The sequence below is a fragment of the Rana temporaria genome, chromosome 5 (genome assembly GCF_905171775.1).
Source record: "Rana temporaria chromosome 5, aRanTem1.1, whole genome shotgun sequence".
NCBI lineage: Eukaryota > Metazoa > Chordata > Amphibia > Anura > Ranidae > Rana > Rana temporaria.
The window spans coordinates 133873122-133896915 of record NC_053493.1 but is presented as its reverse complement, the minus strand read 5'-3'; the positions used below and the strand labels follow the sequence as shown (position 1 = coordinate 133896915).

The window sequence follows — 23794 nt, the reverse complement described above, 5'->3', positions numbered from 1 at the left end:
GTCCACTATAATCAAAAGCTTTTTAAGTAATTTCCATTTTTGTGGTGATGCGTCATACCTTTGCAAAAACTGTTGTTTTAAGGAACCACTGCTTTAAATACTTTTGCTCCACCTTTGCGCCAGATCGCCAAGAACAACCATGTTCATCCACCTGCTCATTGGCAAGCACGGTCTTATCTACGGGATCCCAGTTCACCAAGGCCTGCAATAAGAAAAGCACATTTACTGTCAGAGCATAAATCTATTCTCTTGTAATACTTTAGTCCCTTTACAGAATGGAAACAATAAAGAAATGCTACAAATGAACAACATGATCTGAAGTAACAGGTGATTTAATCAAAAAATGTTTGTAGTTGGTCTTCACCTCCGAATGCCTGCAGCTACGGAACTCAGTGAGGGATTGTTTAAAAGCTTACTTATTGCTTGTTAAAAACATGTACTATATACAGGTGAAACTCGAAAAATTCGAATATCGTGCAAAAAAGGGATTTTTAATACAGCTTACCTGTAAAATCCTTTTCTTGGAGTACATCACGGGACACAGAGCGGCATATTCATTACTATATGGGTTATATGGAGTACCTTCAGGTGTTGACACTGGCAATCTCAAACAGGAAATGCCCCTCCCTATATAACCCCCTCCCATAGGAGGAGTACCTCAGTTTTGTAGCAAGCAGTATGCCTCCCAAAATGGTCCCCAAAAAGAGGGGTGGGAGCTCTGTGTCCCGTGATGTACTCCAAGAAAAGGATTTTACAGGTAAGCTGTATTAAAAATCCCTTTTTCTTTATCGTACATCACGGGACACAGAGCGGCATATTCATTACTATATGGGATGTCCCAAAGCAATGCTCACAATGAGGGGAGGGAGAACATCTCCAAGACAAAAAGGATTTAATTTAGAGAAATACTCAAATCATAATAAATCCAACTTAGTTGAGAAAAATAATCTTAAATTTTAAATTTAACTCAAAAAAGAGGAGCCCCCGGAATCCGAGGGTCTCAAACTGCAGCCTGCAGCACTGCCTGCCCAAAGGCTGTATCAGACTTCCTTCTTACGTCCAACTGGTAGAATTTTGTAAACGTGTGGACAGAAGACCAGGTTGCCGCCTTGCAAACTTGAGCCATAGAGATCTGGTGGTGTGCTGCCCAGGAGGCGCCCATGGCCCTAGTAGAATGAGCCTTTAATGATACTGGAGGAGGCAACCCTTTCAAGCCGTAGGCCTGAGTGATTAATTGCTTAATCCACCTAGAAATGGTGGACTTTGCAGCTGCCTGCCCCTTCTTGGGCCCATCCGGTAATATGAACAGCACATCTGTTTTCCGGATCTTCTTTGTAGCTTTAAGATAGGCCTTCATGGCCCTGACGATATCCAAGGTATGCAGCAACCCTTCCTTTCTGGAAGTAGGTTTAGGGAAGAAGGATGGTAATACCAAATCCTGGTTCAAATGAAAACTGGATACAACCTTCGGTAGGAAGGAAGGATGAGGGCGGAGAACGACCCTGTCCTTATGAAAAATAAGATATGGTTCCTTACAGGATAAGGCCGCCAGTTCCGATACTCTTCTTGCGGAAACTATGGCGACCAAAAATACTAACTTTCTTGTCAGTAAAACCAAAGGAATTTCAGCCAACGGCTCAAACGGTTGTTTCTGTAAACTTGACAGAACAAGGTTTAAATCCCACGGGCAAAGCGGGGATTTAACTGGAGGTTTAATACGTAAGACCCCTTGAAGGAAGGTCTTAACCAGCGAGTGGGTGGCCAGCGGCCGCTGAAACCACACTGACAGAACAGAAATCTGTCCTTTGATTGTGCTTAATGCCAATCCTTTATCCACTCCTAGCTGGAGAAAACTTAATACTCTATCGATGGTAAATTTGCGAGAAAGCCATCGCTTGGACTCACACCAGCCTACATAGGCCTTCCAGACCCTGTAATAAATCACCCTAGAGACCGGTTTCCTGGCTCTGATTAGGGTAGAGATTACTTTCTGAGACAGACCTCTACCCCTGAGAATCAGGGATTCAGCTTCCAGGCCGTCAAATTTAGATGCCGTAAGGCAGGGTGGAGGATCGGACCTTGCGATAGCAGGTCTGGCCGTAGAGGAAGAGTCCAAGGGTCTCCCACTACCATCCTTAAGATTAGTGAGTACCATGCCCTTCTGGGCCATGCTGGAGCTACCAGGATGACTGGTATGTGCTCCACCCGGATCCTGCGCAGCAGGCGGGGTAGTAACTGGAGCGGGGGAAACGCATAAAGAAGTTTGAACCGATGCCAAGGGCAAACCAACGCATCGGTTCCGCAGGCCATCGGATCCCTTGAGCGGGACATGAACCTGTCTAGCTTCTTGTTGAGTCTCGATGCCATGATATCCACGTCCGGCACTCCCCATCTTTGGCAGAGTGCTTGAAAGATTTGTGGATGCAGAGACCATTCCCCCGGCAAAAGAGTCTGGCGGCTTAAGAAGTCCGCCTGAAAGTTGTCCACTCCTGGAATGAATATTGCCGATATGCAGGGCACATGAGCCTCTGCCCATAGGAGAATCAAGCTCACCTCTCTCTGAGCGGCTTGACTCCTGGTTCCCCCTTGGTGATTTATGTATGCCACGGCCGTGGCATTGTCTGATTGAATTCTCACCGGGAACCCCTGCAATTTTGACGTCCAAGCCCTGAGGGCTAGTCGAGCAGCTCTGAGCTCCAAGATGTTGATGGGCAACTGCTTCTCTGGCGTTGCCCAAGTACCTTGGCGAGTGCAACCATCCAAAATTGCTCCCCAGCCCGTCAGGCTGGCGTCTGTGGTCACTATCTTCCAAGCCACTGGGCTGAAAGACTTCCCCTTCAGTAGATTCTGAGGGTCTAACCACCAACACAGACTTTGTCGGACTCTTGATGAGAGCGGCAACGGGATATCCAAGGCCTGTGGCCTTCTGCTCCATGCTGACAGGATGGCTGCCTGCAGGATGCGAGAGTGGCTCTGGGCGTATGGTACCGCCTCGAATGTGGCCACCATCTTGCCTAGTAACCTCATACATAGGCGAATAGTCGGTTCCTTCTTGCTTAGAACCAGTAGGATTAATTCCTTGATGGCTTTGACCTTCCTCAGAGGTAGAAACACTCTTTGTTGTTCTGTGTCTAATCTCATGCCGAGATATTCCAACTGCCTTGTGGGCAGGAAAGCTGACTTTTCTCGATTTAGGACCCAGCCGAACTTCTCGAGGTATTGGACCGTGAGGGCCACTGCTCGCTCCAAGCCGGGAGACGAGTGATCTATGACTAGGAGGTCGTCCAGGTATGCTAGGATCGTGACCCCTTGGATCCTTAGTTTGGCTAGGATTGGAGCTAGGACCTTCGTGAACACCCGGGGGGCCGTAGCCAACCCGAAGGGAAGCGCCACGAATTGGAAGTGACGCGAAGCCACCATGAAGCGTAGATATTTTTGATGTGGCTGATAAATTGGAAGATGAAGGTAGGCATCCTTTATGTCTATGGACGCCATGAAGTCGTCCTTTTGGAGTGTGGTAGCTGCTGACCGCACGGATTCCATCCGAAATGAGCGGATCTTTAGGTAAGTATTTACCATCTTTAGGTCCAAAATTGGCCTGACATCTCCATTGGACTTCGGGATGATGAATAGGTTGGAGTAGAAACCTAGCCCCTGTTCCAGGACTGGTACCTCTACTATTACTTCCTGGGAAAGTAGATGATTTAATGCCGACATTAATGCGGCTCCTTTCTCCGGATCGTTTGGAATCCTCGACTCCTGGAAATGAAGAGGAGGAAACCTTAGGAAATCTAATTTGTAGCCCGTGGCCACGGAAGACCGTACCCACTCGTCGGGAATGCTGGCTTCCCAAACCTCTGAAAAGAGTCGCAGCCTTCCCCCCACCTTCGTGGGTGGGGGCGTCCCTTCATAAGGTCGGCTTGAGGGCTGGTTTTGCTGGTTTGCGAACCCACTGCTTTCTGCCTCTAGCAGCCTGTCCTTGTGATTTGCTGTTGAAGCCGAAGTTTGCTTTCGCAGGAGGCCGTCGATACTGTTTGGCATTAGAGGGCCCCTGCCCAGGGGAGTACTGTCGTTTAAACGCAGGCCCCTGAAACTTCCTCTTAGTTGGCAAGAGAGTACTTTTGCCATTTGAAATGGTTTGAATGTATTTATCTAGGTCTTCTCCGAAGAGTCGTCCTCCATGGAAGGGGAACCCTACCAGGAGCTTCTTGCATGGGGGCTCGGCCTCCCAGCTTTTTAACCATAAGAGTCTTCTCATATGGATAAGGGATAACCATAAACGTGACGCTTGCTGGATAGAATCCTTAATTGCGTCTACTGTAAAACATATGGCCCTAGGTACATCCGAAAATTCTTCTGCCTGCTGGGCAGGAATAAGTTTAAGCATCTGCTTAACTTGATCCGATAATGCTTGAGCAACCCCAATCGCAGCCACGGCTGGCTGTACTACTGCCCCTGCAGTAGTGAAGGAGTTCTTAAGTAGTGCTTCCAAGCGTTTATCAACTGGATCCTTGAATACCTGTATGTTTTCTACAGGGCACGTTAATGATTTGTTAATACATGAGATGGCTGCGTCCACTGCAGGAGTAGCCCATTTCTTGGAAAATTTATCTTCCATAGGATATAGGGCAGAGAATCTTTTAGGTGGTAAGAAGATTTTATCTGGCTTGTTCCAATCTTGGAACAAAACTCCCTCTAGTAGAGGGTGGATCGGAAATACTGCATTGCTTTGAGGCGCCCTCAGTGAGCCCAAAGCTGAAACCGTAGACACCTGGAGATCTGGTACTGGCAAGTTGAATGCATTATGGACCAAGTCCGTTAAGGCTTGAATCCACCAGCTCTCCCCTTGGGAGACTGCTCCAGACTCCTCTGTATCCGGATCTTCGATCCCTGAACCTACTTGGTCCTTGTCCAAGAGGTCGTCCAATTCCCATGAGGAAAGGACCTCCTCTTCTGAGGGTCCGCGCTCGGGCGACGGAGATCTAATCCGTTTACTGCCCCGCATAGCTGTGGCTATCATTTTTCCCATTCTTTTCTCCATCTCTCTTAAAGAGGTGAGTAATACCTTGTCCGTGACCATCTTAGGGTTGGACTGACCCGCGCCAGCTCCAGCCCCAGATCCCGATGGCCCCAAGGCTCCCTGTGGGGAAAGCAGCGGCATAACTTTGTCCGAGACCTCAGACTCTCTGGGGGAATCCCCACCTCTTGTACCCTCTGACCCGGATGCCATGGTACAATACCGAGGTACACCTGCTACCTATTGGTATTTGGAACTATAAAAGTTAATTGCCCAAACACCTGTTTGGGGGATAAAAAATGCTTCCTCTCCCCTAGATGACTTTTCTTTTTTTTTTTTTTTTTTTTTCGTTTTTGTTTCAAATCCAGGAAAGAAAAAACATTCTGTCCCCCTGAGTAGTATTGCAAAGAAAAACTATGAGATGGAAAAGAAACAGCCTATTTCTAGGCTTGAAAAACAGTCTTCTGAAGACTGCAATATCCTTTCTGGCCACCGTGTGTCCTCGGCGCCCCGTGCTGCCGCTCTGGTCTTTCTTCCTCAGTTCCAAAGTATTGAATGGAACAAACAAGGAAGGGCCGCCCCTTCCTTAAGCCACTGACCCGCCCTTCCCCCCCCAGCAATCTCAAACAGGAAATGCCCCTCCCGACAGGGGGGGGGGGTGTTTGGGAGGAAGGGACCTCTCTGTTCCAGCAAACTGCAGCCTGCAGCCTGGAACCATGAGGAGGTCAGCGTTTTGCCTGCTTTGCAGGCTCTGAGGAGGAAGACTGAATGGAGCATCGCCTGGAGGCTTGCAGGTAAGCACAGCTCTCTGACACACATATATACTTTTATATCACACAGGCCCCACTCAATGCTTTTCCAACACTACAAGGGAGGTCACATCTTATGGGGAATAATACATATAGAGCCATCCTATCTTTATGATATGTGACTAGTTTGCCAGATGCAGTGCATAACTTTAGGCATGTCCCCTGTGACCCCCCAGAAAAAAACCTGCTAAGAACCAAGTTCCGCAAGTTTTCCCCTCACTTACCTACTCCATGCCGCAGGACTTTGCCAAGCAAGAGGCCCAATCTTCCCCCATCTCCGTGGGGATGTCTAGACCTTCAGGCCCTGGGTTCCTATGAAGGATCCACTGTCCTGGGCCCATATAGCACCCTGGCAACAGAAAACATTAGGCACCCAAAGGTTTCTAAGTTCTGGGCCCAGGGTCCAGCTCTCTAAAAAGAAAAGCATTATGGGCTATACCCCAAGGGTTTGGGGTCCGGTTACTGACCACTTTAGCGCTGAGGCTTTTTTGGACAGAACCGGTAGCTCACCTAATCCCAAGGATGCGGAGGCAAGCTAAACCATGACTAACACCTAAGACACTGGCGTAAAAACTGAGGTACTCCTCCTATGGGAGGGGGTTATATAGGGAGGGGCATTTCCTGTTTGAGATTGCCAGTGTCAACACCTGAAGGTACTCCATATAACCCATATAGTAATGAATATGCCGCTCTGTGTCCCGTGATGTACGATAAAGAAAGTTCATTTATTTTACTAATGCAACTTAAAAAGGTAAAACTAATATATGAGAGAGACTCATTACATGCAAAGCAAGATAGCTCAAGCTGTGATTTGTCATAACTGTGATAATTACGGTTTACAGCTCATGAAAACCCCAAATCCACAATCTCAGAAAATTAGAATATTACATGCAATCAATAAAACAAGGATTGTACGTAGAACAATATCGGACCTCTGAAAAGTATAAACATGCATATGTACTCAGTACTTGGTTTGGGGGCGTTTTGCAGCAATTACTGCCTCAATACGGCGTGGCATGGAAGCTATCAGGAAAAAAAAAAAACCTATGGCTGACGCTGCGCTATATGATAAAAAGTGATACGTGTGATGTTGGGTTAATAAAGAGAGCAGCTAACACTAAAGTTCAGTACAAAAAACTTAGATAAAGATAAAATTCAATAGAGTGCAGCGCTAATTGTAAAATTGAATTAATCATAACAAGCAAATAGGTAATGAACCCTGAATCAAGATGTCAAACACAGTGATCAATGCTGAGCAAATAATAATAATAAACACTCAAAAAAAGAAAAAATAAGTGCTGTGAATGAAAAACTAAGGCAGACTCCCATTCATAATCTTATAGAAAAAGTCCATGTGAAGGGTTAACTTCCAAAGTGTATCCAGGTGATTCCAAAGAAAATAGGGAAGAACACCAATCTTTCCAAAAGAACCAAAACGTGTCTTCAAACACCCATAAGTGTGGTTGCCTGCTTACCGGAAAAGGCGACTGTTTTGAACCAGTCTTACCAAGCTCAGGGATATAGGTCTCCCCAAAACCGATCAGGACAGCAGTTTGTGAATCCAGGGGCAACTCAGAAAATAAAAAACACAATCTCCCATAGCGCAATATGTTGATACAATGAATTTAATGAAAAAAGTATTGCACTTACAAAAGCGATGAGTATTCCAGCATGACAAATCATAAAAACCGTGGCATCTCCATCTGCTTTCTTCTCACTTCCTGTATGTCTGTAACACCGCCGTCAAGATAGACGGTAGGTGATGACGTTACCGGCACCTTACGCACGTTTCGTCTCCAAAGGACTTGTACCGATCCAAAATAGGGAATATATTTATGGTATTTTTTTTTTTTTACTAGTAATGGTGGTGATCTGCGACAGACACTTTTGAAACTTTTTTGGGACCACTGATATTTATACAGCGATCAGTGCTATAAGAATGTACTGATTACTGTATGACACTGGCAGGGAACATACGATTTGTCTCTCCTCCCGTTAGAACAGGGATTTCTGTGTTTACACACAGAGGACACACAGAGGACTTGCTGAAGGTGAGATGGAGGGGGATTTCTTCCAAGTTGAGAACCCAAAATGAAGGTGCAAAAATTACAAAAAGGAGGTTGAGCCAAGGTGAAGACAGAGGATTCTACTTTGTTCTGCTTATTTTAGTATCTTTTCCTTTATAATCTTTGAAAAAGACATAAGAACCAGTTCTTTGGAATTCTGAATGGGAGATTAAACAAAAAACTTTGTTACAGAGTGTGTTCTGAGCACACAAATTTCTGTTTGTACATCGGGCAACCAGCGTTTCCAGATATACTATGGGTAGAATAATAAACTCAGAATTATTTTCATATGTTCAAATCCCTGCGTTAACAGACATTGTGGTAATGCCAGAGCCTGTGAAGCAAAGGCAGAAGGAGGCCTTGCAGAAATGGAAATGTTCTATTGGAAAGGGGTTTGGGTCTTCTGATAGTAGAGTTAATATGCCTGAGAACCTGGTTACTATAATCAGAGGGATGTAGGGAAATTCCCTGGAAATATGCTTTGGATCCTGGTATTACAGAAGAAACAGCAAGCATTAGCCTGGGTTAAGGTGTTATTAAACCCAGACTATAAAAAAAAAAGCTCATTACATGTTATATAAGAGTGTGTGCATACTCACAAAGCCACAAACCATGTTTTGTGATGAGTGAAACATAAAATGGTCGATCCTGCCTTCAGCTGTTCCTCCTTATCCTCTCTATGTCCTTATTGCAGGCTGAGATCGTGAAGACCAGCTGGTGTAATAAGCATGCTTATATTTCAGTTTCCTTCTAAGCTCTTCATTAATTATTTTTTTGTATCTGTGCAGCCCACGTGACTATAGAGTCACACATGTGGGCATATACACAGTTGTAAATTATACTCCTTTACCTACTTCTCCATGGTCTCCTATTGCTAAACATTATGGGGGCAGGATATATTATGATGAATAATTACATTTACTAAGAGACTCACAAAAAAATCTGTATTAAATATATAAAGTAATTGCGAATACCTGTAAAGTAAAAAAAAGCAGAGGGGATCCTCTTCAACAGAGCCACAGCAGTAGTAGCTACTACTGCTGTGGCTCTGACATATGAGATGTGATTTCAGCCATACAGTTTGTATGGCTGAAATCGCATTGCACAGACATCGCATGTGATCTGAACAGCAGTGCGGTGCAAATCACTTGCGATCTCTCACAGCGCAACAAATGTGAACCAGCCCCAAGTTCATTCAGCCTTACTGGGTGTAAGTATAAAACGTGAGAAATCCCCCCCTCCCTCACATAACAAATCCTGGTAATATAGGAACGTTGCATATATGATCAGGTGACCTCAGACACACCACACTGCAATATAACAATAATAAGAAGAAGATCACTCAAGCTACTACTCTGCCCAGCTCGGACTAAATACATCTCCCCTAATGACTTGTCTATGTATATTCTGATGGCTGTTCACTGCAGCATTTCCTCATAACACTGAACTGTGAATCACCCCATATTATGAAAACATTTAGTCAAAACACAGGACAGGCAGCCAATCCTGGGAGAGATGGAGGGGAGAGGAGAGGAGGAGAGGGGAGGGGGATGTGAATTGGGAACTTTTTACAGAAGCTGTGTATGTCTGCAAGCAGTGCACGAGATATGTTAATAACCTGTCACTCAAAGCAAGGACTTTGTTTTTTATCTGCAAGTCTGTTTTATTTCACTGAACAATAAAAAGAGGATTGCTCAGAGCTGGATTAACTCTGTGTGGCAAGACTAGGCACAGATGATAGGAAATCTTATTCTCTGGTGACATAAAAAAAAATGTGTGTTTACATCCACTTTAAGGTACAAAAAAACAGGCAGTTAACAATTCTCTGTTTAGTAGCTCTTTAAGGCCAGGGAGCAATTATGACCTTTTGAGGTCAGTACTATGGGGTCCTATGTCTAAGTTACAACAAGAGTAACTTGCTAAATATAGAGACAAGGTTCAACACATCCAGAATAATGCACATTTAAAGCGGTTGTAAACCCGCATATACAATTTTTTTTTTACACCTGCAAGGCAAAAGCCATAATGAGCTAGTATGCAACGCATACTAGCTCATTATGAAATACTTACCTCGGAACGAGGAGAAGAGAACTTACCTGGTCCACACCGAGCGAGATGTCATCTTGACTCGGCGTGTCTTCCGGGTATCGCCGCTCCAGCACTGTGATTGGCTGGAGCGGTGATGTCGTCACTCCCGCGCATGCGCGCGGAAGATTTCATTCCGGCAAGGGCCTGCAGCGGCCGGCCCTTCAGCCGAGGATCCCCCCTGCGCATGCGCCGCTGCAATCAGCGGCGCATTGCGAGGGGAATATCTCCTAAACCGTACAGGTTTAGGAGATATTCTTTATACCTACAGGTAAGCCTTATTATAGGCTTACCTGTAGGTAAAAGTCAAAAAGTGGGGTTTACAACCACTTTAACATAGAAATAGAATATTTCAGGTCAAAATGTTTATCTTTGAGCTCTAGATCGAAAGATTGTTGAGAAGTGTACAAGGGACGATAAATTTATTATTATTATCATTACTTTTATTTACAGTTTGTGCAGGACTTTACAATGCTACGGCAACAGTACAATTACAATACAGTTCAATACAGTAGGAATCAGAGGGCCGTGCTTGCTAGAGCTTACAATCTAAAAAGGGAGGGTCAAGTTATACAAAAGGTAATAAAAGTGGTGGTTGAACTGATGGATGAAATAAAAGTGCAGTTGTTAGGTGGAGGCAGGATAGGCTTCTTTGTAGAGAATCTTTTCAGAGATCGCCTAAAATTGGATAGCATAGGAGATAGTTAGACAACTGGGGTAGGGAATTCCAAAGGATAGTAGAGGCTCGGGAGAAGTCCTGTAGGTGAGCATGGGAGATGATGACAAGAGAACAAGAGATTAGGAGGTCTTGGCAGGAACAAAGAGAATGATTTGGTTGGTATTTTGAGACTAGGTTAGTGATGCAGATGGGAGCAGTGTTTCGGATGGCTTTGTAAGTTATTGTTCATATTTTGAATTTCATTTGTTGGGTGAGAGGCAGCCAATGGAGGAATTGGCAGACGCTGAGCGGTTTGTAAGGTGGATGAGACTGGCATTCATGATGGACTGAATAGGGGCTATATATAGGTAAACCAATGAGGAGGGAGTTGCAATAGTAGAGGCAAGAGATAACCGGGGAGTGAATTAGGAGCCTTGTGGTGTCATTGTTTAGAAAAAGACAACAATTTTGGAGATGTTGCAGAGGTTGAGGTGACAAGCTTTGAAAATGTATTGGATAAGGTGCTGAAAGGAGAGTTCAGAGTCCAGAATTACAGCTAGCACCAAGGCATGCGGGGATGGGTTGATGGTTGTGTCATTGATCTTGACAGAGAAGTCAGGGGAAGAGGCACATGGGGGAGGAAATATTATGAGCTTGGTTTTCGATAGGTTGAGTTTGAGGAAGTGGTGTGACATCTAGACTGATATGTCTGTTAGTAAATTAGTGATGCGTGAAAAGACTGATGGAGTGAGCTGAGGGGTAGAGAGTGATTTGGGTGTCGTCAACAAAGAAATTATATTGAAAGTCATAGGAGGCTATCAGCTGACTCAGGCAGGAGGTGTAGATTGAGAATGGGAGAGGTCCAAGAACAGAACCTTGGGGGACCCTGGCAGAGAAAGGAAGAGGCGAAGAGGAGAGGAGGAAGTAGAATTGTAAGTGACACTGAAGGTATGCTGTGATAGGTAGGATAAAGACCAGCTAAGAGCACAGTCACAGAGACCAAAAGAGTAAAAGTTTTTGAGAAGGAGGGGGTGGTTAACTGTATCAAAGGAGGCCAAAAGATCCAGAAGTAGGAGTACAGAATAGTGTCCATTGGTTATTGCTGTTACTGCCGTTTGTGAGTTTTAGAAGAGCAATTTCTGTGGAGTGTTGAGGGTGAAATCTAAATTAAAAGGGACAAGAAGATTATTCTTAATGAGGTGGTAACTCAGTCAGTCGTAGACCAGGCGTTCCAGGAGTTTGGAGGAAAAGGAGAGCAAAGAGATAGGGAGTAGGTTGTTAAGATTTGTAATCTCCAAGGAAGACTTTTTAGGTATGGAGGTGACTTGTGTATGTTTTAGACAGTTGGGGAAGATGCCAAAAGAGAGGGAGAGATTGAAGATGTGTGTTAGAGAGTGTAGAATTGAGTCAGAAGACGACCGCAGTATTTGAGAGGGAGAGTGTTGATTGTACCTGTGGACACGGGGTGTAAAGTGGGGGGATATCTTTAGAGTGGAGAATTCATCACAAATTGAATCTAGTCTGTTTAGACTGTCTTGGATCCAGTAAGCCACCAGATGAGTATGTCACAGTCAATGTCACAGTATGTTTAGATACTGTGACAGGGTCTAATTGTGGCCTAGATGGTTGATCCTGTCGAAGGGAATTGAGGGTTACAGAGTCATCAATACCAAATTGAACTATATGATGATGATAAGAAGACTACCTTTGGCAACTCTGTTTTCTTGAGCTGCAAAAGAGTGTAAATCTGATCCCCAGAAAGAAGCTTGCTTTTTCCATTGCAAAAATGTTTATTAGAGTTTTCAACTGTTTTTATTAGCACAGGATAACAATGAAAAAAATAGAGTCATCGGCATCATAACAACAAACAGAATGAATAACAGCGGGCTGTGGTGATGTAATCACGTAGGAGAAAGCCCTACTGTACAAGGTCTGCTTCACCTATTGGAGAAATGCAATCCAGAACCTAGGGGTGGCAGTGGAATCGGCACTAAATAGTAGGCCAGCAAACACAAGGACAAATGGAGTCCAATATTAGCAGACGTGTAAAGGAAGAAGGGCAGGACAATGTCGGGTGAGGGGAGTCTTGCCGGATACAACCATGTGTCCACACTTTGGGAGATGATCACCCAGCTATAGGCTCTTACATCTAAACTGTCCTATGGATGTTTCTGAATAAATGGAGGGAGAAGAATCTTTTAAATATCAGTACACCTGTATGAGTTAATAAAAGGTTCAGAAGGGTTTCAGGACCTTAGCGGATACTCTAGGAATAGAGAATAGCCCAGTGGCCAAGGACAGCATGACAAATTACCGTGTATGTTTTTGGTCCAAGACAGAACTACCACAACTCTTTTGAGGTATCATGAACCTGTGAGAGTACAACTTTATTAATCTGTCCTTAAAGTAAACTGACTATTACCTAAATCTAGAAATAGTGCAAGGAGTCCTGCAATTCTGTCTGTCTTGGCCCTACTTCTGTAGATCACAGAAGTGCACTTCGCTCTGCACTCCTGTGGGAGGCTAAGCCAGATGCTCCCACCCACTTCACAGCCCAGCACTCCAGTGTGTGATAAATGGGTAGAGCAGAAAGCCGGTGACTGACAGTCACCAGCTCTCTGCTCACTGAAGACCAAGAATTGAACCATCAGCTGTGTTTGATCGCTCAGTTCTTGGTCTTAGAGGTGATGGGGGACAGCTGCAGCAGCCAACTACATGAGTACCTATGTTTTGGTTATTTTGATTCCCTAACTTCTCTTTTAACTCAGTCTTTGGTTTGGTTGGCATTACGCCCTGAAGTCAATAACAAAGACACTCTAGTTTTAGATAGGCACATAGGATGCCTTTTGGCTAATAAGGAACATAGCAGGCATCTTGAAGAGTTGTATACTTTAAAGTTTAAAACTGCTGACAGATTTATTTAAAAACAGATATGTGTAAGCTCTGTAGATAAATCAATTTCTGCTTTCTTTTTGTTTGGATGATGCAGCTATTTATCATAATGTGAAAGATAAAGAACAAAGGGCCAGATCCACAAAAACCTGGCGCAACTTAAAAAATCCCATTTAAGTTACACTGCCTTAAAATTTCTACCTAGGTGGCCTGCAGCGGAGCCGGATGGCAGCATAGAGAGAGAGCTCCGCAATCCACGAGCGAAAAACGGCACTAAACAACCCACAAAAGGACTAATTTCGGATCTACAGCTGTGCGACCTGATCTGGGCACACTCGGGGACCATGACTAACAAACGGAAGGGCTCCGTGAAACCCCAGCGCTTGATGGACATGTTTACAGTCCCGAGGGACGGAGGCAGGCAAGATGGCGCCGGCGCGGCCTCAACACCCGTACCCAACAACCAATCCAGAAGTAGTGGGGGAGCCCGCTTGGAATACAGACCACAGATGTCCCCTCAGGGAGACCAACAATCCACTCCTTCTCCCTCCGCCAGCCCTGCAAAAGCTCGGATGAGGATGGATGGCGCTGGATGCGGCCCTGCAGTGAGTCCTATGACAGATTCTGGGGATGACACACGTGAGTTACCAGACTCCATTGCCACTTTCCCTACTAGTAATCAGCCTGTGATGGACACTGTACTTAGGGACATGTTGGTGACACTACGTAGTTCACTTCAAGCAGACATGATGAACTGTATGCATAGAGTGAGTGGGGAGTTGAGAGAGGTGGAAGACAGGGTGGAACACATCGAAACAAAGATGGGGGAGTATGCCTCCACCATCAACAGCCTAGTGGATGCTAGTGAAGTTCAGGAGGAGAGCAGTGAATGGATCAAAAATAAGTTAGCGGACATTGAAGACAGATCCAGGAGGAACAATATGAAAATAAGGGGAGTCCCTGAGTCAATACAACCACTGGATCTGCGATCGTATGCGATCGACTTATTCTCGTCTCTCCTCCCTAACCTAACCGAAGTAGACATCACAATAGATAGGATCCACAGGCTGCCAAAACCTGCCTTCCTACCTGCTGATATACCCAGAGATGTGATTCTACGTATGACCTTTTTTCATGTGAAAGAGCAGCTAATGCAGGCAATGCGCAGAAATGATAATATACCCTCCAGATTTCAAAACCTGCAATTCTACCCTGATCTATCCCAACACACCATGCAAAAAAGGCGGAATCTTGGTACCATCACCAAGGCTCTGAGGAATCACAGCATCCCCTACAAATGGGGCTTTCCCACTAAGCTTGTCATCACATACAAAGATAGATCATTTAATGTAGACACGGTGGACAAAGGAATCAAGCTACTGAAAGACTGGGAGATCTTGCCGAGTTCCAGCGAAAACGACAAACCAACCACTCAAAGAGAGACTGTCACCCCTGGTTGGAAACAGGTTACACAACGTAACGCCAGATCACATAAGTAATCTCCACTTAGTCCTTGAATAGGACCTTTAAGGTCTCTCGTGGTCACCGCGATGGGTTTTGGGCATGAACTTACCCTCTCTTGAACCTGAGCAGCATTCAGCTGCACCCGGGCATGACCTTTATGTGGTATCTTCTGTTGCCATGGAAATGGCTGGGTGTCCGTTGATATCCCAACTATGTTTTTGTATTACTTTTTTGTTTCCTTCTCTTTTCTTTTATTTTCGGATACATACAGATGACAATGAACCCTCAAGCTGGAAATCTGCTGGTTACTACGCTCAATCTTCGCACCATGGATCTACAGTCCGGATGGACGTCTCCAGAGTTAGTTGCCAATTCGGGGACGCAGTGAGTAGTCTTGTTCGCGAACCAAAACAGTCACTGACACAGGGCCCGACAGGAGGGGCCACGACCCTTCAGGGACTGATCCTGCTACAACATACACACCTTCCCTGGTACGCAAATGCCAATTACAATTTTGTCTATTAATGCTAGGGGTCTAAACCACCCTGTCAAGAGACGGTCCATGTGGAAGGAAGCCATGCTTCACAAGAGTGACATCATTTGCGTCCAGGAAACACACTTCAGTAGAGAATCCCCACCCCAGTGCTCCCACAGAAACTTCCCCCATATATTCGCTGCTAACGCTAACACCAAAACGAAAGGGGTATTAACAGCTATACGGGACACGGTAGCATTCACGTTACACATGGAGTTGGCTGACCCTGGGGGGAGATTCCTGGTCCTGGTGTGTGATATCAACTCAGTGACATACACAATTGTTAACGTCTACGCTCCGAATGCCCACCAAACACACTTTTTCACCAAATTAATGAGGAAACTTCAATCTATTAAGAGAGGTCTTCTAGTGATGGGTGGGGACTTCAATGCTGTACCAGACCTAGCCATGGACTCCACGACTAGAGCACATAGGATGGGGACTTCACTTCAGGGATCTATCCACAAGGCAGAGGTGTTCGATGTATGGAGGTGTCTCCATGCTGGAGAAAGAGACTTTACCTTTTTTTCGGCTCCGCATCGCACTTATACGAGGATAGACTTGTTTTTGACTGACTACAACACTCTGACTAGGGCTGTCTCCGCATCTATCAACGACATAACATGGTCGGACCATGCTTCAATTTCTATATCCCTTAAAGATGCTTCGCCTATCAATCCTCCCCCTGTGTGGAGGGCTAATACGTTTCTATTACAACAACCTGATGTGCGACAAACTGTAGAAAAGCACCTAAAAGAATTTTTTGAGATAAACGACACACCTGCCCAGGATCATTTCACCTTGTGGTCCGCCCATAAGGCGTATATTCGGGGGATACTTATTCAATTGGGGGCCAGGGCGAGGAGGCAGCAGCATAAAAAACTTAGGGACCTCACGGAGGAAATTACAAAGGGAGAATGTGAAAATAAAAAACATCCCTCACAGACATTGTCGGCTAGGCTCGCGCAACTGAGAAGTGACCTCAGGCTCCTCCTATTAGAGGATTTTGAGAAACACTCCAAAAGGCTAAAGATGTCCTACTATGCACAGGGTAATAGGGCTGGTAAAATGCTAGCAAACAAAATTAAGGGGCGAAGAATTAAAACCAGAATCCCATACATTTTACATCCCTTACACAAGACAAAATTGTTTCATCCTCAAGATGTGGCAGATGCCTTTAGCCATTACTATGGCACTCTCTATAACTTAAAAGAAGACAAAGACACATATCAACCCAATACCCAAATGATAAATGACTTTCTGAGCAAAGTGTCCCTGCCCCAACTTTCCCCGACACAAATTGAGTCCCTAAATTCCCCCTTCACTATTATGGAGATCCAAAAAATTATTGATTCCCTCCCCTCCAACAAGTCCCCAGGTCCTGATGGATTTGTAGGGGAATACTATCAAATGTTTAAGACCATCCTGACACCCTACCTTGAAAAAGTTTTTAGCAAGGCTGCCGCCTCCTCGTCCTTCCCTTCAGAAATGTTAGAAGCACTTATCGTGACCTTGCCCAAGCCAGGGAAGGATCCAGATACACCGGCCAACTTTAGACCCATTTCATTATTGAATAGCGACATTAAATTATACGCCAAACTTATTGCAAGCCGACTAGTGGATATATTGCCTGTACTGATTCACCCCGACCAAGTCGGATTCACCAAGGGGAGACAGGCCTCAGACGCCACAAGGCGGCTGATTAATGTTGTCCACCTGGCGCAAGTGCAGCGAAGGCCTTCTCTGCTCCTCGCTTTGGACGCAGAGAAGGCCTTTGATAGGGTCCACTGGGGGTATATGGAGATGGTCTTGAGGAGATTTGGGTTCACTGGACCCATCCTCTCTGCAATATTGGCCCTATACTCATCACCATCGGCCAGGGTGTTTACCTCTGGGACGCTCTCTAGACCCTTTACAATCACCAATGGTACCCGCCAGGGGTGCCCTTTATCACCCTTGATTTTCAACTTAATTTTGGAACCCCTTGCCTCACATATTAGAACGCACAGCGACATCAGTGGATTCCCCACGTCTAAAACGGAACATGTTGTCAGCCTCTTTGCTGACGACATCATCTTGATGCTTACAAACCCCAATACTTCCCTGGCTGCGGTACATGAAACACTTCAAATGTTTGGGAAACTTTCCTATTACAAAGTCAATGAAAATAAGTCTTTTATCTTGGGTATGGGGATTGGCAATGGAGTAAGATGTTCACTCAGTTCACGGTTTCCATACACCTGGAGCAACAAAGGAATTAAATATTTGGGTATCACACTGACAGCTACATCAAAGGAACTATATACGTACAACTATACAACATTTCTGGCATCCTTCCCGGCTAAACTACAGGAGTTGGCTAAAAGCGAACTGCTGTGGTCGGGCCGCCTGGCGGCCTTTAAAATGATGGTCCTCCCACAAATAATATACTTGTTCAGGACGCTCCCCATCCCAGCCCCTAACTCCTTTTTTGTTAAAATCCAAGCTCTGATCAACCGTTTCTTATGGAAAGGCAAGAAAGCAAGGTGGGCATTTAGGAATTCCATAGCCTCTAGAGGGGCAGGGGGGGTAGGAAATGTAGTGGTCAGAGACTATCATACAGCTGCTATTCTAACACAACTTAAGACGTGGTTCCCCAGTTCACCAGCCAAGAGATGGAAAGAACTGGAGGAAATCCAATATACCCTTGGGAGTCTTTATGATCTTCTAATGGCATCTGTCCTTCCATCTAAACCTCCAGACGGATTGTCTCCCACTATGTTGGCCTCTTTGAAAGCGTGGGATATGCTTATACGGATACCCCGGCTACATCATCCGGGGAAGACTTTTTCTTTACCAATAACATGCCTCACAGCTGTTATCCCAGACTTAAATCTTACTCAATGGGCTAAGAGGGGAATAGCTTACATTTCCGATCTAATGATAGGCCCCGGGGGAAAGACATTTAGATCACTCCAGGTGGAGTTTGGCCTGGGGGAGGCTGACTACTTTACTTACCTGCGAATATACCATTTCCTTAAGAGTGGTCCGCCTGTCTCGATCCAGCTCCACTGGAGGATAACACTATACCTCACCAATCAGCATACTAACATAAAAGGGATTTCCCTGTTTTATAGTGCTATAAATAATAAACTACTATTTACGAAATCCACCAATATAGAAGCATGGGAGAGGGACCTAGCTACTTCTTACTCATCGGAACAATGGCAACGTGCTCTACAAGCGACTTACACCTCCACTAGATGCATAAATCTTTGGGAACAATACCAGAAAGTGCTGCTGAGATGGTATTTGACCCCTTTTAGGATCTCAAAATTCAGCCCACAAGCATCTCCACTATGCTGGAGGGGATGTGGCCATGTGGGTACTTTAGTCCACATACTGTGGGAATGCCCACACTTGCGCCCAATGTGGAACGCAGTTTTTGACCTGGTGTCCCAAGTAGTACAGGAGAGGGTGCCTAAAACACCGGGGGTTTGCTGTGCTCTCGTTGGAGATAGACACTATCTCAAAACTCAGTAGAGGGATTGTTTCCCACATACTACTGGGTACCAGATTGGCTATCACACGCCACTGGAAAGACAAAAGGGTTCCCGTATTGCAGGAAATAATTACAACAGTCAATACACACATAGGATATGAACTAATGTTCGCAGCATCTCAAGGCAGGTATATGATGGCTTGCAAAAGGTGGAGTCCGTGGACTGAGTGGTACAAGATGAAATTTAGATGTTAGCAGGATTTATATCTCTAACTATTGGGAATACATAGAGCACTCATAGTAGATACAGAATTCGGATGTGCAAATAACCACTTGATACCTGTATGTGTCCTGCTCTTTCTTTCCTTTGTTTGTTTTCTTGTCCTTTTCCTTTTCTTTTATCTTTTTCCCCTCTTCTCTCTCGTCCTCTCTACCCTTTCTATTACTCACTGAGATTTACTTACCCTCTACTGTACTATTTTGACAATCTCGAATATGACCTCTATTGCTTCACTCATGTGGGTCTTGTTATTGTTATTATGTGGGGGTGGGGGGGGGATGGGGGCTGGTCCCTCTTAGGAAGCACACAGCTAGTTCCCATGGGGTGTGGAGGGGGACCCGCCCTTACTCCTTCCTCTCTTTATACCCTCTGGTCTCCCGTTCTTTTCCGAGACCGCAATAGTTCGAGAGTTCTGTTGACCTAGAGGGAAGACGTGTCTAGAGGTATATCCCTTCAATACAGTATACGGGAATATTGATATATAACTTTTACCTTGCAACTAAGTTATCAAGATTTTCTGATGATATGTACAAAACGTTTTGCTCATTGTGTTTATCTCTGAAAAAATGTAATAAAAACGTATTGAATTAAAAAAATTTCTACCTAAGTGCCCGATCCACAAAGCACTTACCTAGAAATTTCAGGCTGTGTAACTTAAATCCGGCCGGCGCAAGGCGTTCCTATTCAAATGGGGCGAGTCCCATTTAAATGAGGCGCGCTCCCGCGCCGGCCGTACTGCGCATGCACGAAGTTACGTTACGCCGAGTTTTGTGGATCGCGCCGGCTTAAAAAAGTTGCGTTGGGAAAAAAAAAAAAAAATTTGACAGCGTCGCTCGGCATGCATTCCTGAGGGAGAACTCCATGCCAATTTTCAAAGAAAAAAACGGCATGGGTTCCCCCCCCCAGGAGCATACCAGGCCCTTAGGTCTGGTATGGGTATTGTCCCCCTACAATCCATACCAGACCCGTATCCAAAGCACGCTACCCGGCCGGCCAGGAATGGGAGTGGGGACGAGCGAGCGCCCCCCCCTCCTGAGCCGTGCCAGGCCGCATGCCCTCAACATGGGGGGGTTGGGTGCTCTGGGGCAGGGGGGCGCACTGCGGGCCCCCCCACCCCAGAGCACCCTGTCCCCATGTTGATGAGGACAGGACCTCTTCCCGACAACCCTTGCCGTTGGTTGTCGGGGTCTGCGGGCGGGGTGCTTATCGGAATCTGGGAGTCCCCTCAAATAAGGGGGCCCCCAGATACCGGCCCCCCACCCTAAGTGAATGGATATGGGGTACATCGTACCCCTACCCATTCACCTGGAGGCAAAAAGTTAAAGTTATTAAACACACAACACAAGGGTTTTTAAAATAATTTATTAGTCTGCTCCGGAGGCCCCCCTGTCTTCTTTATTAGCTCTAATACCAGGGGGGGCTTCTTCTTCCGCTCTCCGGGGGTCTTCTCCGCTCTCCGGGGGGGGCTTCTTCTTCCGCTCTCCGGGGGGGGGGGGGGGTCTTCTCCGCTCTCCGGGGGTCTTCTTCTATCTTCGCCGCTCTCCGCTGTTGACTCGGCGCACCCCGGTTCTTCTGCAGCTGTCCGGTGCCTTCTTCTTTAGCGCTGGCTGCCTGCTATCTTCGTGTGTTAGCTCAATTACTAGCAGGCAGCCAGCGCGGTCTTCTGTGACGTCATGTTCTTCTTCTCCCTTCTTCCGATGTTGACACGTCGCCTCTTGTCACTGCAATGATGGAAGCGCGCCTTGCATCCCATTTATATAGGCATCACCGTCCCATCATGCTCCGGTAGGTACCCACGTGGTGGGTGCACGTGGGTAGGCACCCACCACGTGGGTACCTGCCGGAGCATGATGGGACGGTGAGGCCTATATAAATGGGATGCAAGGCGCAAAACTGCTTCTGTGGATCAGTTCCAAAGTTAGGACAAGGGATACGATGGAGTAACAGCAGTTACTCCGTCGTATCTCTTTTGTGGATCTGGCCCAAAGTGCTTAATTCTAAGTACCATACATACTGTATTTGTGAACATCATTAAACCTTTTAATGTTTAATTACTTTGCATATTAATATTTATACAAAAAATTTAAAAAAAAAGTTTAAAGCAGATTTAATGCCATTTTTTTTGGATAGGATGGAAATGGTTTAAACCCTGATCAGATTTTTTTGGCCATTTTATGTCCCATTTGAGAAAGCTCCTTTCACTTCCTGTCGACACAACATGAAATTGTGAGCTGTCACCAGAGTTAGTGTCCCCATAAGAAGATTTCCCCTCTAAGTTCAGGTGACAACTCTACGTTTTTCCTATTTTTAGTACCGATGACAGTGTTCAACAGGACACCATGAGGCTAATTCTGCCCAACTGGGACACACACCACAATAAAAACCTGACACAGGTTTTAACTCCTCAAAACTCTGTCCAAAATGTTTTGGCAATTAGTTATGAGAGAAAAGTTTAAAGTGTCCTGACCTCTCCCTTTGCTAGACATCTGGGTGCCATGCTGATTCTTTTGGCTTCATTACTGTGACAGACTCACCCGGGACAGAGGCTTTTGGAGGGGACTGAATGCTAGCCTCTTGCCTTGCAATCATGGGCCCTGGCATCTGGGGGAACGGTGCTCTTTGTGAGCTGTATGCCTGGGGACCCTGTATATGCCATATTAGAGTGACTGATTCATACTGTTGGGACATACAGTGTAAGGAGATGCTAATGTCCTCACCTCCAGCCATCTGTCTGTTCTCTGTGCTAATTGACCCTGCTATTGTGTGAAGATGTCCTGTGTTTACATTTATGATAATGTGTATTGTATAGCAGGTGAGCGAGGAGACGTGTTGTCTACCCTGAAAGGTCATATCTATGAGTCACCTAGTCTGGGTAAATAATAAGTTAATTAGCTCATATTAATTTATGTTCTGGTTACCTCCTCTTTAACTGTATATAAGATTGTATATTTGGTTCTAATAAACACTCCATGTTCAGCAGACAAACAAGTCTCGTTGTGTGCTTGTGAGCAGCTGGAATATCTGATATCTATATCCAGACTGATAGGAAGCGGTATATGACTGAAGCACTCAAGCGGAGTGTGGGACGTTCCGCTACAATTACTATGAGCCAATGAAATAGAAAAAGTATAAAGAAACATAATTCAGACTTTTATTTGTTGCATTATAGTTCCAAGTCAATGACTTAGAAGTAATAGCATTTTCAGAATAAGGCCAACAATTGCAGCCCCCATATTACTTACTACTAATAAAATCTCTATTTTAGATATCTGCATTGTGCAATGATATAACTGTCATGATCATTAGATATTAGACAAACAAAATGCACATCATATTTTCAAAAATATCTCCTTAAAAAGAACATTGAGCTGTGATGAGCAGCTAGGAACCAAATACGATAATAACAGCGAGAGGAACAAATGTTCTCCTGGGCTCATTTAATCAGAACACCAGCTTCTGGATGAAAATCACTATGATTCATCCAGGTTTTCCGAGTTGGCCAGTTCAATTCCTTTTTGGAAAGAAGACAAATTCTACAAGGAAACACCGAAACAGCTTTGTCACAACATACGAAGCAGAGAGACATGCAGACGGAGACAAAACTTTATGGCGAGTGCAAAAGACTAAGATTGGTAAGGAAGAAAAATCAATATTGCAAATATCTGCATTGTGCAATAATCTGCTACAGCTATCATGATCCTATTAAACCTCAGGTTCCCAAAAACCATGACAGTAATTAGTCAAACAAAACGCACATCAAAATTTCAAAAATAACTCTCTTAATTAACTGCAAAAAGAACATTGAGCTGTGATGGGTAGCCAGGAACCAAATACAATAATAACAGCGAGAGGAACAAATGTTCTCCTGGGCTCATTCAATCAGAACGCCAGCTCCTGGATGAAAATCACTATGAATCATTTACACTTTATGAGTTGGATAAATTAATTCCTTTTTGGAAAGAAGACAAATTCTACAAGGAAACACGAAAAACAGCTTTGTCACAACATTTGAAGCAAGGGACATGCGAATGGGGGACAACATTTTCTGGCGATAGGAAACGGAAATGAAAGAAGAACTAAAAGCAAGACTTGTTTTTATATTTGAATATTGAACAAGGGCTAGAACCACTTTCAGGCTTTATAGCCTTTTGGTACCCCATACTTATTCTCATTAGGGGTGGGATCTGGGGGCCCCTTGTTAAAGGGGGCTTCCAGATTCCGATAAGCCCCCTGCCCGAAGATCCCCCACAACCACCGGCCAGGGTCCCTATCAACATGAGGTGCTTTGGGGTATGTTGAGGGCATGTGGCCTGGTATGATTCAGGAGAGGCGCTCACTTGTCCCCCCCCTCCCCTTTCCTGCATGCTCACATAAAGGTCTGGTATTAATTTGGAAGGGGACACTACGCCGTTTTTTCACAATATTGTTATTGCCGGCAATGTTTTTAAAAAAAAATTTACATTCAGCTGTCAGCAGGGAACCCCACTGACAGATGATGAGTCATCTG

General features: G+C 45.1%; 1 protein-coding gene across 1 annotated transcript in view; it reads right to left on the bottom strand.

Annotated features, from left to right (window-relative positions):
- Nucleotides 1–23794, bottom strand: part of LARS2 (leucyl-tRNA synthetase 2, mitochondrial) — a 268511-nt gene that overhangs the window by 117578 nt on the left and 127139 nt on the right. The window contains exon 7 of the mRNA XM_040353150.1: nucleotides 59–202. Within this exon, the coding sequence (XP_040209084.1) occupies nucleotides 59–202 (144 nt within the window). The remainder of the gene's footprint in view (nucleotides 1–58; nucleotides 203–23794) is intronic.